This window comes from Spodoptera frugiperda, chromosome 6, assembly GCF_023101765.2.
Source record: "Spodoptera frugiperda isolate SF20-4 chromosome 6, AGI-APGP_CSIRO_Sfru_2.0, whole genome shotgun sequence".
Classification (NCBI taxonomy): Eukaryota; Metazoa; Arthropoda; class Insecta; order Lepidoptera; family Noctuidae; genus Spodoptera; species Spodoptera frugiperda.
The window spans coordinates 9,587,636-9,600,676 of NC_064217.1; the positions used below are offsets into that span (position 1 = coordinate 9,587,636).

Genomic DNA, 13,041 nt, shown 5'->3' on the forward strand with positions numbered 1-13,041 from the left:
CGCGCCCGCCGCTCGCCGCCTTCTCCTCGTTCTCCACGCAGAACGTGATCGGTTCTGTCCCTCGTCAGCTCTATGAATGAATGCTACACGATGATGCACTCGGTGACACGATCATTAACTAACTCGACCACGATAATACTGACTCACGAACTGACGCTGACAATGTCGTACATCAGGTATCCAGCGGCATGTTGTAATCGTAAGTCTCCACGAGAGCGCAGGTTCAGCGGGGGGTCAGTTGCCTCCGTCGCTGTCAGATAACATAGATAAGTGCCACTTGTGCAAGAAGCGAACTCTTGCCTACGTGTGTGCTAACTGCTAGGACTGTCATACGAAACGCGGCCTTTCCTCATGGAGTCCAAGTGTCACAATGCATTACATCACTTAGGTACAGTACTGCACACTCTACAACGTAATGAGGTGGCTCGGTCAGAACTTAGCAACAGTTACCTACACTTAATTGATATACTAGACTTGTTGAATGTTTAAAGCAGGTAGCTAATTAGGTTTCATTCGACACCCCATGTCAGCGCAGAGCCCGCACTGAGCGAGTGCTACGACCGCGCGGCCCTCTACGGCTACAGCGTAGCAAGCGACTACGCGCGGCGCGACAGTCCGCCGCTACAAGGCTACACAGAACTCGCTGGCGCTCGCTACGCGCCGCTACCGCGTAGCTCGTAGGTCGTAGCACCGAGGCACTGCTGCCGGCGGCATCGATCGGCCGCTTGACGATCATGAAACATATAGTGAGTAGTTGCACATTTATTTGTTCTCCTCTCGTGTCTCGTGTCACAATTCCAATGTAACCTATATCTACATTTTGTCAAAAACCTCGTCACCAGCAATTAACTGATATTTTACTACCTTTTTATGTATAACGGATTCAAAAACGTATGTAAATCGCATTTGTAAAACGACGAGTTGTGTTAATATGCACCTACATTCGTACAGTACCTAGTATACACATACACACACAGTGCACTGGGTACGGCGGACGACGGGTTTGTTCACCAACCTGTTGGAAGGGTGCATTTGTCATTGGACATATTTAATGTATAATCATTGGAATAGTCTCGCAGCGGCTCCGGGGTCCGGTACAGCGGCCGCGGTTGAAGGTATCTGTAATTAGTTATGGTGTGGGACGCGTCGGTGAAACCCCGCCGCACCGCGCCCCCGCGCCCCTGCCCACCACACGCCGCAACGATTAATGACGAAGCGCCTTTGTTTCCGGAACAACACGTAGCGCCGCGCGGTGTGTGCTGCGTGGCTACACTGACTAACTGACTACACTGACTACATTGACTATACTAACTACACTGGCCAAATCCATCGCCATGACGCCCCAGCCAAGCATCCGACGCCCTCACTTATTGCAGCCTCTAGAAGCGTACCTGTTCCTACTCCAATAATATAAAGTACCCATGTTTATAACACAGGTACAGTTCAACTTCAGGGATTATATTCTCCGTTTGTATCAATTTGGAAATAACAAACCGTAAGCACGTAACAGTTCCTGGAAACATCGGTGCGGCGATGGTTTACATAGAGCAGCGCGTGGAGCAGCGCGAGCAGGCGACGGCGGGCGGCGGCACGTAGGCGGAGGCAGACGGCGGCGGCCGGGTCAATACCGGGCAGTGAATGGAAGCGGCGGGCGGCGGCCGCCGGGGGGCGCCGGCCGGGGGCGCCGGGGGGCGCCGGGCGATCGATGGGCGGCGGGTGGCGTCAGTCGCGGCCGGCGCGCCGCGCGGTGCTGAGGTGTCGCCCCCGCGCCGACGCGCGCGGCGCCCGCACCTGGGCCGCGCCTGACGCCCCCTCGCGATCGATACGCGCCCGCGCTACTCCTACCATCGCGCCAACTGCGACGTCGGATCGATAACATTAGCTTGCACTGTATCGGACCGTGCCGACTCTTGACCCCGGACTGACAGAGGCTGCGAACTAAGGCACGACTTCCATCATTAGTTGGCCGTGTCGGTGGAGCTGCGGCATGCCAGCACTGTGGAGGTGGGACGGCCGCGCCGGTCCATTCAGTGGGAGCGGGGCAGCCTGTACCTGTGGCACGAGCACAACACGCACCCCCTCCCCACCCCGCCCCTCCGCTCTCGCCTCGCACCCGCACCCCCGCACGTCGAGTATTAGAATGTCAGTTAGGTTCTGTGGCTCAGTAGTTTCACTGCTCAGTTAGGTAAGTACATACTAGGGGCCAGCCACAGAAGGGACCAGTCCGCAGTCCGAGTGGTTCAGTGGTGCAGTGGCCAGCCGGTGTCGGCGTGGAGTGCGGCCGGCGGGCGCGCGGGGGCGCGGGGGCGCGGTGCAGCTGCAGGAGTGGGAGGGCCATGGGGCTGACACCTCGTGCCACCGACTGTCCCTCGACGTGCGCCCGGCGCCCGGCGCCCGGCGTGTATACATGCGGCGTTTGGCTGCCGCCACGCATTGTCCTAGCCGACCGGAACGCCTTGTAACTGTTACTACTTGCTACCGTTTCACGTTTAATTGCCAGATGCGCACGTATGCGTCGAGTTGTCTAACCAGCAACAGTAGGAAACAATTACAATGTCACGAGCGACTGTAGCAATATCCCACACTCCAGCTATGTCGGAACTAAGTATTTAGTAGGTAAAGTTAAAGATTGACGGAAGATAAAAAATATTTACAATTATGTATTTGTGCAAGAATAATATTCATATTAAAAATAAGGGAGTCCTCCGGTGTTGCGGGTGTCCATGGGCGATGCCTATTGCTTACCATCAGGCGACGCGTGTGCTCGTTTGCTGCACTATATATATGTAATACCTACAGTGCTTATATTTTTGCATTTACAGAGGCAAGATAATGTAATTAAACATTATTTTACAATTACTTGGCAATTTTATTAAAACAAAATATATGATGGAAAGAAACAATTAACTAGGTACTTTCGTTTAAAAAACCAACTCTAGGTACACACACACTAACTATCATTCGTTATTTATATACTTGTTTTGATTTATGTATTTGTGGCGACACATTGACAAGTAACAAGTGACAGATGACAGAAGTCGCACATAGACTATCGACGAGCAAATCAACGGATGACGTCACAAATATCCTGCATCGCACATACGAAGTTTGCATGCGAATTAACACGGATAGAAAATCCCAACGAACAACAGTTGGGCAGAAAGCCCGCCAGGCTGAACATCTCGCCTGGTCGGAGGATCCTCCTTTTCTTAGGGAACTTTACTCGCTGTTCTCTAAAGTGGTGACCCCCGACGTGATTGAAACCAACCTTCACGGAGCAGATCAGCACCGTCATCCTTATCGCCATCTCCCTCACCCATCACTTCTCCGCTGAGCGGTAATCAAGTCGCAGCCAACCAGCATCCTCGGCCTCATCAGGGACCACCACACGCTACATCGAAGATATGCAGCCTGGTTCTTCCCTACGGCCTCATCAGCGTCTAGGCACAGCACTCTGCACACGGTCTGAGGACGTCTTCCTCCCGTCAACGCAGACGCCAGCCACTACGCACCTACCCTCGCAGCATCAATTCCCCGACTCACCGTGGGACACTGCGAGCTTCACTACTTCGACTCACTGGAGTATCACCCTGCACCGCTCACCCGACTCACTGGGCATACAGCGGCACAGTTCCGACTCACTGGAACTAGGGACATCATTCAACACTGGCTCTGGCACCGCTCATCTCAAGCATCGACAGCCGTCTCAACAGGATCGACCTCCGGTCTTGGGGGGGAGTGATGTGGCGACACATTGACAAGTAACAAGTGACAGATGACAGAAGTCGCACATAGACTATCGACGAGCAAATCAACGGATGACGTCACAAATATCCTGCATCGCACATACGAAGTTTGCATGCGAATTAACACGGATAGAAAATCCCAACGAACAACAGTTGGGCAGAAAGCCCGCCAGGCTGAACATCTCGCCTGGTCGGAGGATCCTCCTTTTCTTAGGGAACTTTACTCTCTGTTCCCTAAATATTCTTTAATCATTAAAAGTTTACCCCTTTCCTGGCGCAAGGGCAAGCCGATATCAAACATATAGGTAAACTGGTTTTGTCTTGTGGCTGGAGATGGGTATTTGTTCGTAGACCAACTCAAAACGGATAAATACTTGTTTGTTTATTTGTATTTATTTATAATAAATACTGCGTATTTATATTCTTTTTCCAAAATTTTATCTGATTTATATCCTACAAAGACTTATTTTTTTAAGAAAATGCAAAAACATGTTAATATTTTGGAAATACCTTCCGACGCTCGCTTCAGATGTATCGGGGCTTTTGCAAGATATGCACGAAAATTAAGCATTTCCCTATTTTGTATTAATTGTCTACTTTGACCGGACTGTTCCGAGTTCCGAGTATAGTGAAGTATGTCACGTTTGTTTATACTTACCTAAGTTTCAAATAAAAGGTTATTTTAAACTCGATCTAATTATTGGAGACCTTCGACACTTCATCGTTCTGGTTGAGTACAGTTTAGATGTACTTTGCCCAGACTAGAGGTTGACGCAAACAATTACATCTGAGCTGCAACTCGCGCGTCAAGTAACGCGTCAACATAAAGCCGCAGATAAATTGCTCTCAATTCTTAAGTCAATATTGGCATTCGCTTCACGTCCTCGAATATCATCGGCAGTTATCACATTCGCGTTCGTGAATGTCTAAAATATGACATTCGTTACATCACTATTACAGATTATAGACAGATACATGAAACAATTATTCACCATTGACAGATTAAAGTTTATTGAAAAGTACCGTGAAAATAAATGTTTATCTTATAATGTTATTATATTTGCAACAAAGACACAACAAGGCCGCCAATCTCGCGAGATCTCCTACCTTAACCTTGATGAGCAAACAATACAAATCATTTTTCCACCAGTTCCTACATTATGGATATTAAACGAAAGGACTTCATTGCTAGAATAGAGCTGACGAAAAATTATTACTTGTTTGTTTTATGTAACTACACGCACACACATACGTTGCCCTGGCGAAGTTAAAGCCGTAGCATTTCTTGCCAGTCTACCATTACGTGGAATATTTATAACATGATAACTTGCTGAGTACATGACCCAAGTCAAGTTAGATTGGACACCAGTTCCGCATGAGGTAAGGCCCTGCGCTGCTCTACTACAGGCCCTTACCTACTTGTACATGACAACAAGCGATTCGACAACACTTGTTATTGAAACACCTACACCATTTGACCACTAACCAATTACCGATAGTTTATTTAAATAAATAAATTATACTTTTAATACTTACGGTGGAGCAGCAGAACAAGTTGACCCATCACCTGATGGTAAGCAATTGGCGCCTGCCTAGTGCTCTTCTACGTGTACGTGAAGCGAAGTATATGTAATTAATCGTATCATAGGTACCTTATTATTTTTATGGTACAATCCAGTAAACGAGCTGACATGGACACTCGAAACACCAGAGACGAGTAGGAATTTAAGGATTGTTGGAAATCGGGGATTGGGAAGATTAGGAAGGGGGATTATTGGGCCTCCGGTAACCTTAAACGAAACACAATGCAAGCGTTGTTTCACATTGGTTTTCTGTGAGGCCGTGGTACTACTCCGGTCGAGCCGGCCCATTCGGGCGGAAACGTGGCTCTCCCACACTTATAAAAACTTGGCCACATATTTAATTTACATGCCATGTTGGTATGAGTTTATCAAGAAAATTAAAATTGTGGTAAAAGATACAGGCCTACGCAGCCAGTATGGCACACAGACAGCCGCCCCGCTCCCCGCCGTGGCTCCCACCTCCGCACAGTGTCCCCGTGCCCCAGCTGGCACCGACGTCGCCAGTAACGAGCGCTCCCCGCAGGCGGCAGTAGACGGGCTGCAGGGCGGCGGCCGCTGCATGTGGGCGGGCGGCGCCGCGGGCGCGGACGAGCGCGGGCGCTGCGTGCACCGCGCCATGGAGCCCGGCGCCGGCGTGGCCAGCGTGGCCTCGCTCACCATGGACTGCGAGGACATGTTCAAGGAGATCACCAAGAAGCTGTACGGAGAGGAGACCAGCGTGGGCGTGGGCGTGGTGGGCGTCGAGTTCCCGGCCGCCGAGCGCGACCTGGACGACGAGCTGCGCCCCGAGGAACACATCACGGCCTGGGGACTCGCCGCGCTCATGCAGAACGGGTTCCCGCCGCCCGGCATACTGCAGGCACGCACCTCCATGTTGTTTCTGTACTTACAAATGTTGCACAATAGGGAGCCAAGCCAGCCGAAACAACAATAAAAAAACCTTGCCCCAAGCTAAGACTTCTATGTCGTGGATTCGTTTACGAACATTATAATCTCACATACACATACACCCTGCCCCACCGATTGCTCAGCACGGCGCCCAACCGTGCAGTCGATGGAAATATCCTGGCTGGCTCCTATTTATGGCCATTGAGAGCACAATTAAAGCTTTCGCTCCAGACTTAGTTCAGACACTGACCATTCATGTGCTCTTTCGTTTCAGTGAATTTAAGTTTCCGAATATGTAATTCGGGACCACCAACAGCAGGTCTCTGTTGCAGGCGAACTTCAGCCCCCGCATCGACCCGAGCGCCGAGGACCGGTGGACGGCGGCGGAGGAGCCGCTGGCGTGGGCCCACTCGCGCATCGCGTCCTACAACCCGGCGCAGCGGCTGTTCAAGTGCGCCGACTGCGAGTGCGTGGGCTTCCTGGCGCGCGTGGCCGAGCACTGGCTGGGCACGCACTCGCAGGCGCGCGCCTTCACCTGTCCGCTGGCGGGCTGCGGCTTCGCGTCGGGCTGGGCGCGCGGCGTGCGCTCGCACCTGGCGCGCGACCACCACTCCGACCCCGCGGCCGCCGACCACCTGCTGCGCGACAACCCCGCGCTCGACGACCTCACGCGCTACCTGCAGCGCCTCAAGAACAAGGTCAGCGCCTCATCGCTACTCGCCCCCTCGCGGCCACTGGCGCTGCTCACACTGCTCACTCACTGTCCCCGCAGGTGGAAGCCATGCGCAACGAGCGCCGGCCGAGCACGGGCGACGCGGGCGTGGTGGAGGCGGCGGGCGGCGCGGGCGCCGGCGCCGCGGAGCCCGGCAAGCGGTACGTGTGCGGCGCCTGCCCGTACGCCACCGACCGGCGCGACCTGTTCACGCGCCACGAGAACATCCACCGCGACGAGAAGCCATTCCACTGCTACTTATGCCAGAAGCAGTTCAATAGAGCCGATCATGTCAAAAAACACTTCCTGCGCATGCACCGTGACCAGCCATATGACTTGAACAGAATCCGCCGCTCATCTTCGATCGTGAAGCCGAGCACAGCGCCGCCAGCGTTGCATTACTACGGCAAGCCGGCCGGAGAGCCGCCACCCGCTGCGGCTCCGGCACCCGCCCCCGCGCCCCCGCCACCTCCTGCGCCCCCTGCGCCCACCGAGTACCGGCCGGCGCCCACCGTCAAGATAGAACGCCCCCCACTTGGCAAGGCGGAGACTGGCGCAGCACTCCACAAGCCCGGCGCTTCCACGCCCGCAGCCGCAGCTGCTGCCGCCATTCGTCGCAAGGTCTGTCATATTTCCTCTCAGTCAATCTCTTATCAAAGTGACCTAGTGGAAGTAGTCGCGGCTTCCACATCGGCAGTCGGTGACAAGCTTTCGCTTGCCTTTCGCACTGGATATTTATAATACTTTGGAATTTTAACTCAGCCGTATTCAATTAGTCCTAGTCGTTCAGCCGTTGCACCTATTGCAAATCGGCCCTGGTTTTCTGAACGGCTCGTCGTTATGTAATACGGCAGACTTTACAATGCTCCTGCGACACATGTATACTGAGACGCGTTGACTCATACAGGGCGAGCGGCGCTACGCGTGCTGCTACTGCGCATGGTCGGGAGTGGACAACTGGTGCCTGAAGCGGCACCTGAACACGCACCTCAAGCCGTTCGCGTGCGCGCTGTGCGAGTACAAGGCGGCGCGCGCCGAGCGCCTGGCCACGCACGTGCACAAGGTGCACAACAAGAAGGCGTGCGCCAAGTGCCCCTTCCTGGCCGACGACCAGCACCAGCTGGCGCACCACCTGCGCGACGCCCAGTCAGTACCCGCCGCTTCCCGCGCTCGCTGCGGAGTGTCACCGCGCACTGACCAAACACTAATTGTTATTTCTTCTTGCAGTCACATTGAGAGTCGTAATCTAAAGGTGCCATCTGGAGTGGGGCGCGCGGGCGGGGCTGGGGGCGCGGGGGGCGCAGCTGCAGCGGACCCGGCGGCCGGGGGCGCGGGCGCCGTGGGCGGCGCGGGGCGGCGGCGGGAGGCGCGCGCGGCTGGTGCGGCGCGTCTCTTCGGTTACCTGGAAGCGTCGGACGGGTCGGGCGACGAGTACGAGCCGCCCGTACTGGCGCCAGAATTCGCAGCCGCGCCGGCGCCCCCCGCGCCCCACTACACCCGCGACAAGGAGAACGCGGCGCCGCTGCACCACGGGCTGCACCACGACCACTGCCTGCGCTACTAGCAGACGGGGGCGCGGCGAGCCGGGCCGGGCGCCGCCGCGCCCCCCGCCGCCGCCGACGACGAGTCCTGGCTGAGGAGACTCCTCACTGCCTGACGTACTGACGTACTGACGTCACCGGCCGGCTCCGGTCGCAGCGCGCGGCGCTTAGCGCTGCAGCCTCATGCGACACTTGATACTTTATTTATTAGCCATAGCTACATCTGATTGGCATATGATAAAATTAGTAGCTAACTGTTAAATATATTAAATAATATTAATACCTAAATGCTTGTTCGATGATAATATGTACAAAATACTTATTAATAAAGTTATGCATCCCACCGATGTTACTTCGTGTTTTGTGAACCCAAATGAATGGAATTCAAACGTTTTTACTCTCACATTATCAGATATGTATTATATGCACGTGACTTAAACTACATACTTAATGAGATATATTGAGAATAAACACATTGTGAGAATAGGCCTGTGTCGTAAATTTCAAAAATGTCTTATTTCGATAGTTTAGTACCTGTATTACCCCAAAAAATAATATTTCATGATAAAACTTATATTTAAAGCACATATTTTAAGTTTGAATAAAATATTTTTAAACTGACGTAAAAACACAAGAAAGTGTCATGGCGTCGTGAAGGACGTCACATAGTGGCAAACAGGTATATCACATTAAGGCGAATGTTTGTTTTGTTTAAATTAAAATGGAAACTTCGTATTTTAAAAGCTGTATAGTGCCCCAGTGTATAAGTACAAGTATAAAAACTCCGACTAAATTATTCATACGTGTTCCGGTCAAGAAAAATATGCGAAAAAAGTGGTTAAAACTGGCAAGGAGGACTGATGCTCATTGTTTATCAACGACATCGAGAATGTATTTTTGTGAAGATCATTTCGATGTAAGTATTATTTAATAAAGTAGTGACTACATATTCAACTAGTAAATCTTAAGAAGAACCAGAGCTTTTTGGTTTTAAGTTACAATGCAATTGCATTTTGCATTGTATTGTGTTAAACAGTCTTCATATTTTTCCAGTTGCCAAACGATATGCTGAATATACAGAGTACCATATTATGGGAACGGTATCTTATGTACGAATGAAACCAGGTTGTTTACCACGTAAATTTGAATGTCAAGAAGACAGAAGAAAACGAAGCTGCACCAGTGCAGAGCGGCCATACATGATAAAAAAACAGAGAATGTCTACAATAGCAGAGTGTCTTCAAGAAAGTTGTACACCTAGCACTTCCAATGAACTGCTAGAAAGTTGTACACCAAGTACTCCCCTAGAGCAACAACCTCAAACAAGTTCAGCAGGTATGTACCTAATAAACTTAATATATTATATCACATAACACATACTAGGCCGGCGAGGATTGAACCCAGGCCTCCCAGACGCAACTCTGGTGCCTAAACCGAAAACCAAAAACATATAAATATTCTTCAAACTCAGATTCATACTCAAATTCTAAATAGATGCTTAATATCATGCACAGCTTCTTTTGATTCTAATCTTATATCTTATAATTTTTGCAGGTTTTCAAACCATTGAAGAAAATACACCAAACATGATATATAAGCCGACAGCAGATAAATCCATTCAAGTAATCTTTACACATAAATATAGAAGTAAGGCGATCCAGACCCATGTGAAAACAATAGATCAAGCAATATCACCTCTGAAGCCATCTATGACATCTAGTACTACATCCCCATTTAAAGTAACAACCTGTAAAAAATCAAGACCTTCATCATGTATGCTAAAGAAGATTACTAGAAATATACCGATTCAATTCGAATTTTCGGTAAATTATTGCTGTTCGCTTTCATAAAACCAGGTTCCATGGCAGTTTATTATCGGTATTGTTTGATATGGGTGGAAATAGCACTCTCAACTTGTCTAAACACGATAAAATAGCAAAAAAACGAAGTGGCTTGTGCTGTTGTATGGAAATCTTAACCAAACGTCAACAACAACAATGGCGCATATCACTATGTGACGTCATACGTTCTGATTGGCGTTCACGGCGGAGGGGCGCGTGGTGTATTTTTTTGATTTTGTATTTGTAAAAATAACAATAATCTTATTATTTTGTGAGGAATTATGCCGGTTTTCCTTGATTAAATATCACAATTTACGCCTAGAAACATTCATCCATTGATTTTATTGTTAGTTGACACAAGCCTATTGACCCACAGTACGAAATATATACCTATATACATCAAGAAGCCCTGATGAATACAGGTTGAATAGAACCTCTACACAAAGTTTCAGCTTAAAATACGTTACAAAAAACCGGCCAAGTGCGAGTCGGACTCGCTCATTAAGGGTTCCGTAACAGCAAGTAGATGATATAATATAAAAGTTGTAAAATAACTTGGTTTTACATAGTGTTTGTATGAACGACAAAGTTATATTTGCGGTTTTTGAAAATGTTTTATTTCTTAAACTAATAATGATATCTCGTTCAAACCAATTTTCGTTGTTAGTTTCCATTGGAATCTACAGCATATATTTTTTTCAGTTTTCTCACTCTCTTAATTTAAAAGTTAGAGGGGGGACACATTTTTCCACTTTGGAAGCGTCTAACTTTCAAACGATTGATTTTGACGAAAAGTGGTTTTAGGAACCTTAATGTCTTTTTTAAAGACCTATCTATAGACAACCATCACGGATATGTAAGCTGAAAAAAAATTTTTTTGAGTCAGTTCCATGTATGGAGTGCACCCCTTTAATTTTTAAATTTATTAATTTTTATTCAAAATTCTAATAGCGGTTACCGAAATACACCATCTTACAAAGTTTCAACTATGTAGGCCCAACAGTTTCGGAAATAAATGGCTGTGACATACGGACGGACGGACGGACAGACAGACAGAGAGACATGACGAATCTATAAGGGTTCCGTTTTTTGCCATTTGGCTATGGAACCCTAAAAATTAGTACCAAATACTTGGTATCGCTTAGTTCTTGATTTCAAATCATACAAACGTGTCACAACACTACAGGGATCACTCGCTTATATTACGAAACATTTCTTCTGTCAATCCGATCGCCTAGTACCTGTCTACCTAATTTTGATTCGCGCGGCTGCGCGATTGGAAAAATTCATAACTTGGTACCATGAAAATATGAGTTTAGAAAACCCTTCCCGTATCGTTTGTTATGTTGTCTAGAACACGTTGTTACACGTTGTATATGGTTCAATGTATATACTCCCCAATATACGTAATAAATATGTATATTCAAAATTAGATATAGAAGCAAATAGAATTTAAGAAGTAAATTGTTAACTTATCAATATTACATTATTTATTGATATTGATTGCCTTGATCAATTTTTATTTAAAACGTAAAATAAATGTAATATTGATAAGTTAACAAATTACATAATAACTTAAGACAGAAAGTCCCTAAAAGATGGAAACATTTGTGTGCGTCCCCCCCCCCCACTAACATTTAAAATAAGAGAGTGAGACAGCTAAAAAAAATATATGCTGTAGATTTCAATAGAAACTTAAAATTGGTTTGAACCAGATATCGTTTTTAAGAAATAATACACTATGTATAACCAAGTTATTTTATAACTTTTATATTGTGTCATATACTTGCTGCTACGGAACCCTTCATGGGCGAGTCCGACTCGTACTTGGCTGGTTTTATTACAGGATGTTTTTGCTGGTACCTTACTTCTTTTTGTAGATTCAAATATTCCATTAAACATTAAAGTGTAACTGCATCGATCGGCCCGTCGCGCGTCGTTCGAAATTGGCCTGAATGGCTTCGAGAAAAGGATGGTAGGGACGTGTCGCATTTTTTGTTTGACTTGGCAGATATACTCTAAACGAATTTTGTATTGGCATGAGTTGTTCCATTAGATACGTTGGTACAGAGTTCCTCTGACCGTCTTCCAGCTCCAGCCACAGACCCTGGTGGGTCCCATGATTACGCTTGGAGGCAAGCTGGTCCAGCTCCACACTATAATCATGTAGGTACCTAGGTGTATAATACATGAAAGACATTGATGTTCATACATACATACATAGCCACGTGCCTGTCTCCCATTAGGGGAGGCAGAGACAATAGAACGAATCTTACATACCTCTGTCGCCTCATAAACAGACATCAGTCTTTTCTTGCGAGCTCGTCGGTTAAGAATACTTTTTTTTTGGTCCTTCTTTAATGTGTGTCCCAATAAGAACGCAAGATTTAAATTTGGCGGCATTCGAAGTATCATTGCTGCTATAGGCTGATGATGATGATGATGAAGTATCATTGTTTGACATTTGAGCACGTGTTATTTTTTGTTAGTATAAGGTACGAGGTTAGTAAAAATGGAGCGCTACACGATTGAAAATGAGCCAGGTCAAGCGCAAACAGTCAATCATGGTGTTCGGTATCGTAAAATGCTAACCAGTCTTTTCGTACCTCGAATTGAAGAAATGGGTTTGGAAGGCATGTGCTTTCCACAAGATGGCGCCACATGTCATACAACCAGAGAAACAATTGAATTGCTGCATCAGTCATGTCCCGGTCGTGTTATTTCACGTTT

The 13,041-nt window shown here is 48.1% G+C and overlaps 1 protein-coding gene across 6 annotated transcripts; it reads left to right on the forward strand.

Annotated features, from left to right (window-relative positions):
• Positions 1 to 2: 2 nt before the first annotated feature.
• On the forward strand, positions 3 to 8,822 carry LOC118267454 (protein charlatan). 6 transcript variants are annotated; one of them, XM_050694220.1, is made up of 7 exons: positions 3 to 388; positions 536 to 746; positions 5,853 to 6,188; positions 6,550 to 6,915; positions 6,990 to 7,550; positions 7,837 to 8,075; positions 8,157 to 8,822. In XM_050694220.1, exons 2-7 carry the CDS (start codon positions 735 to 737, stop codon positions 8,491 to 8,493), a joined length of 1,851 nt encoding a protein of 616 aa, XP_050550177.1. In that variant the 5' UTR covers positions 3 to 388; positions 536 to 734; the 3' UTR covers positions 8,494 to 8,822. The 6 variants fall into 6 exon arrangements, with proteins under 6 accessions (XP_050550177.1, XP_035437353.1, XP_035437354.1 ...); XM_035581460.2 differs by having other exon boundaries at positions 3 to 746; XM_035581461.2 differs by lacking the exons at positions 3 to 388; positions 536 to 746 and adding an exon at positions 776 to 2,616.
• Positions 8,823 to 13,041: the final 4,219 nt, after the last annotated feature.

Coding starts and splice junctions, on each gene's coding strand:
- LOC118267454 (XM_035581460.2), top strand. Junction 7,551..7,836: donor CTGCCGCCATTCGTCGCAAG/GTCTGTCATATT, acceptor TGACTCATACAG/GGCGAGCGGCGCTACGCGTG. Junction 8,076..8,156: donor CACCACCTGCGCGACGCCCA/GTCAGTACCCGC, acceptor TTCTTCTTGCAG/TCACATTGAGAGTCGTAATC.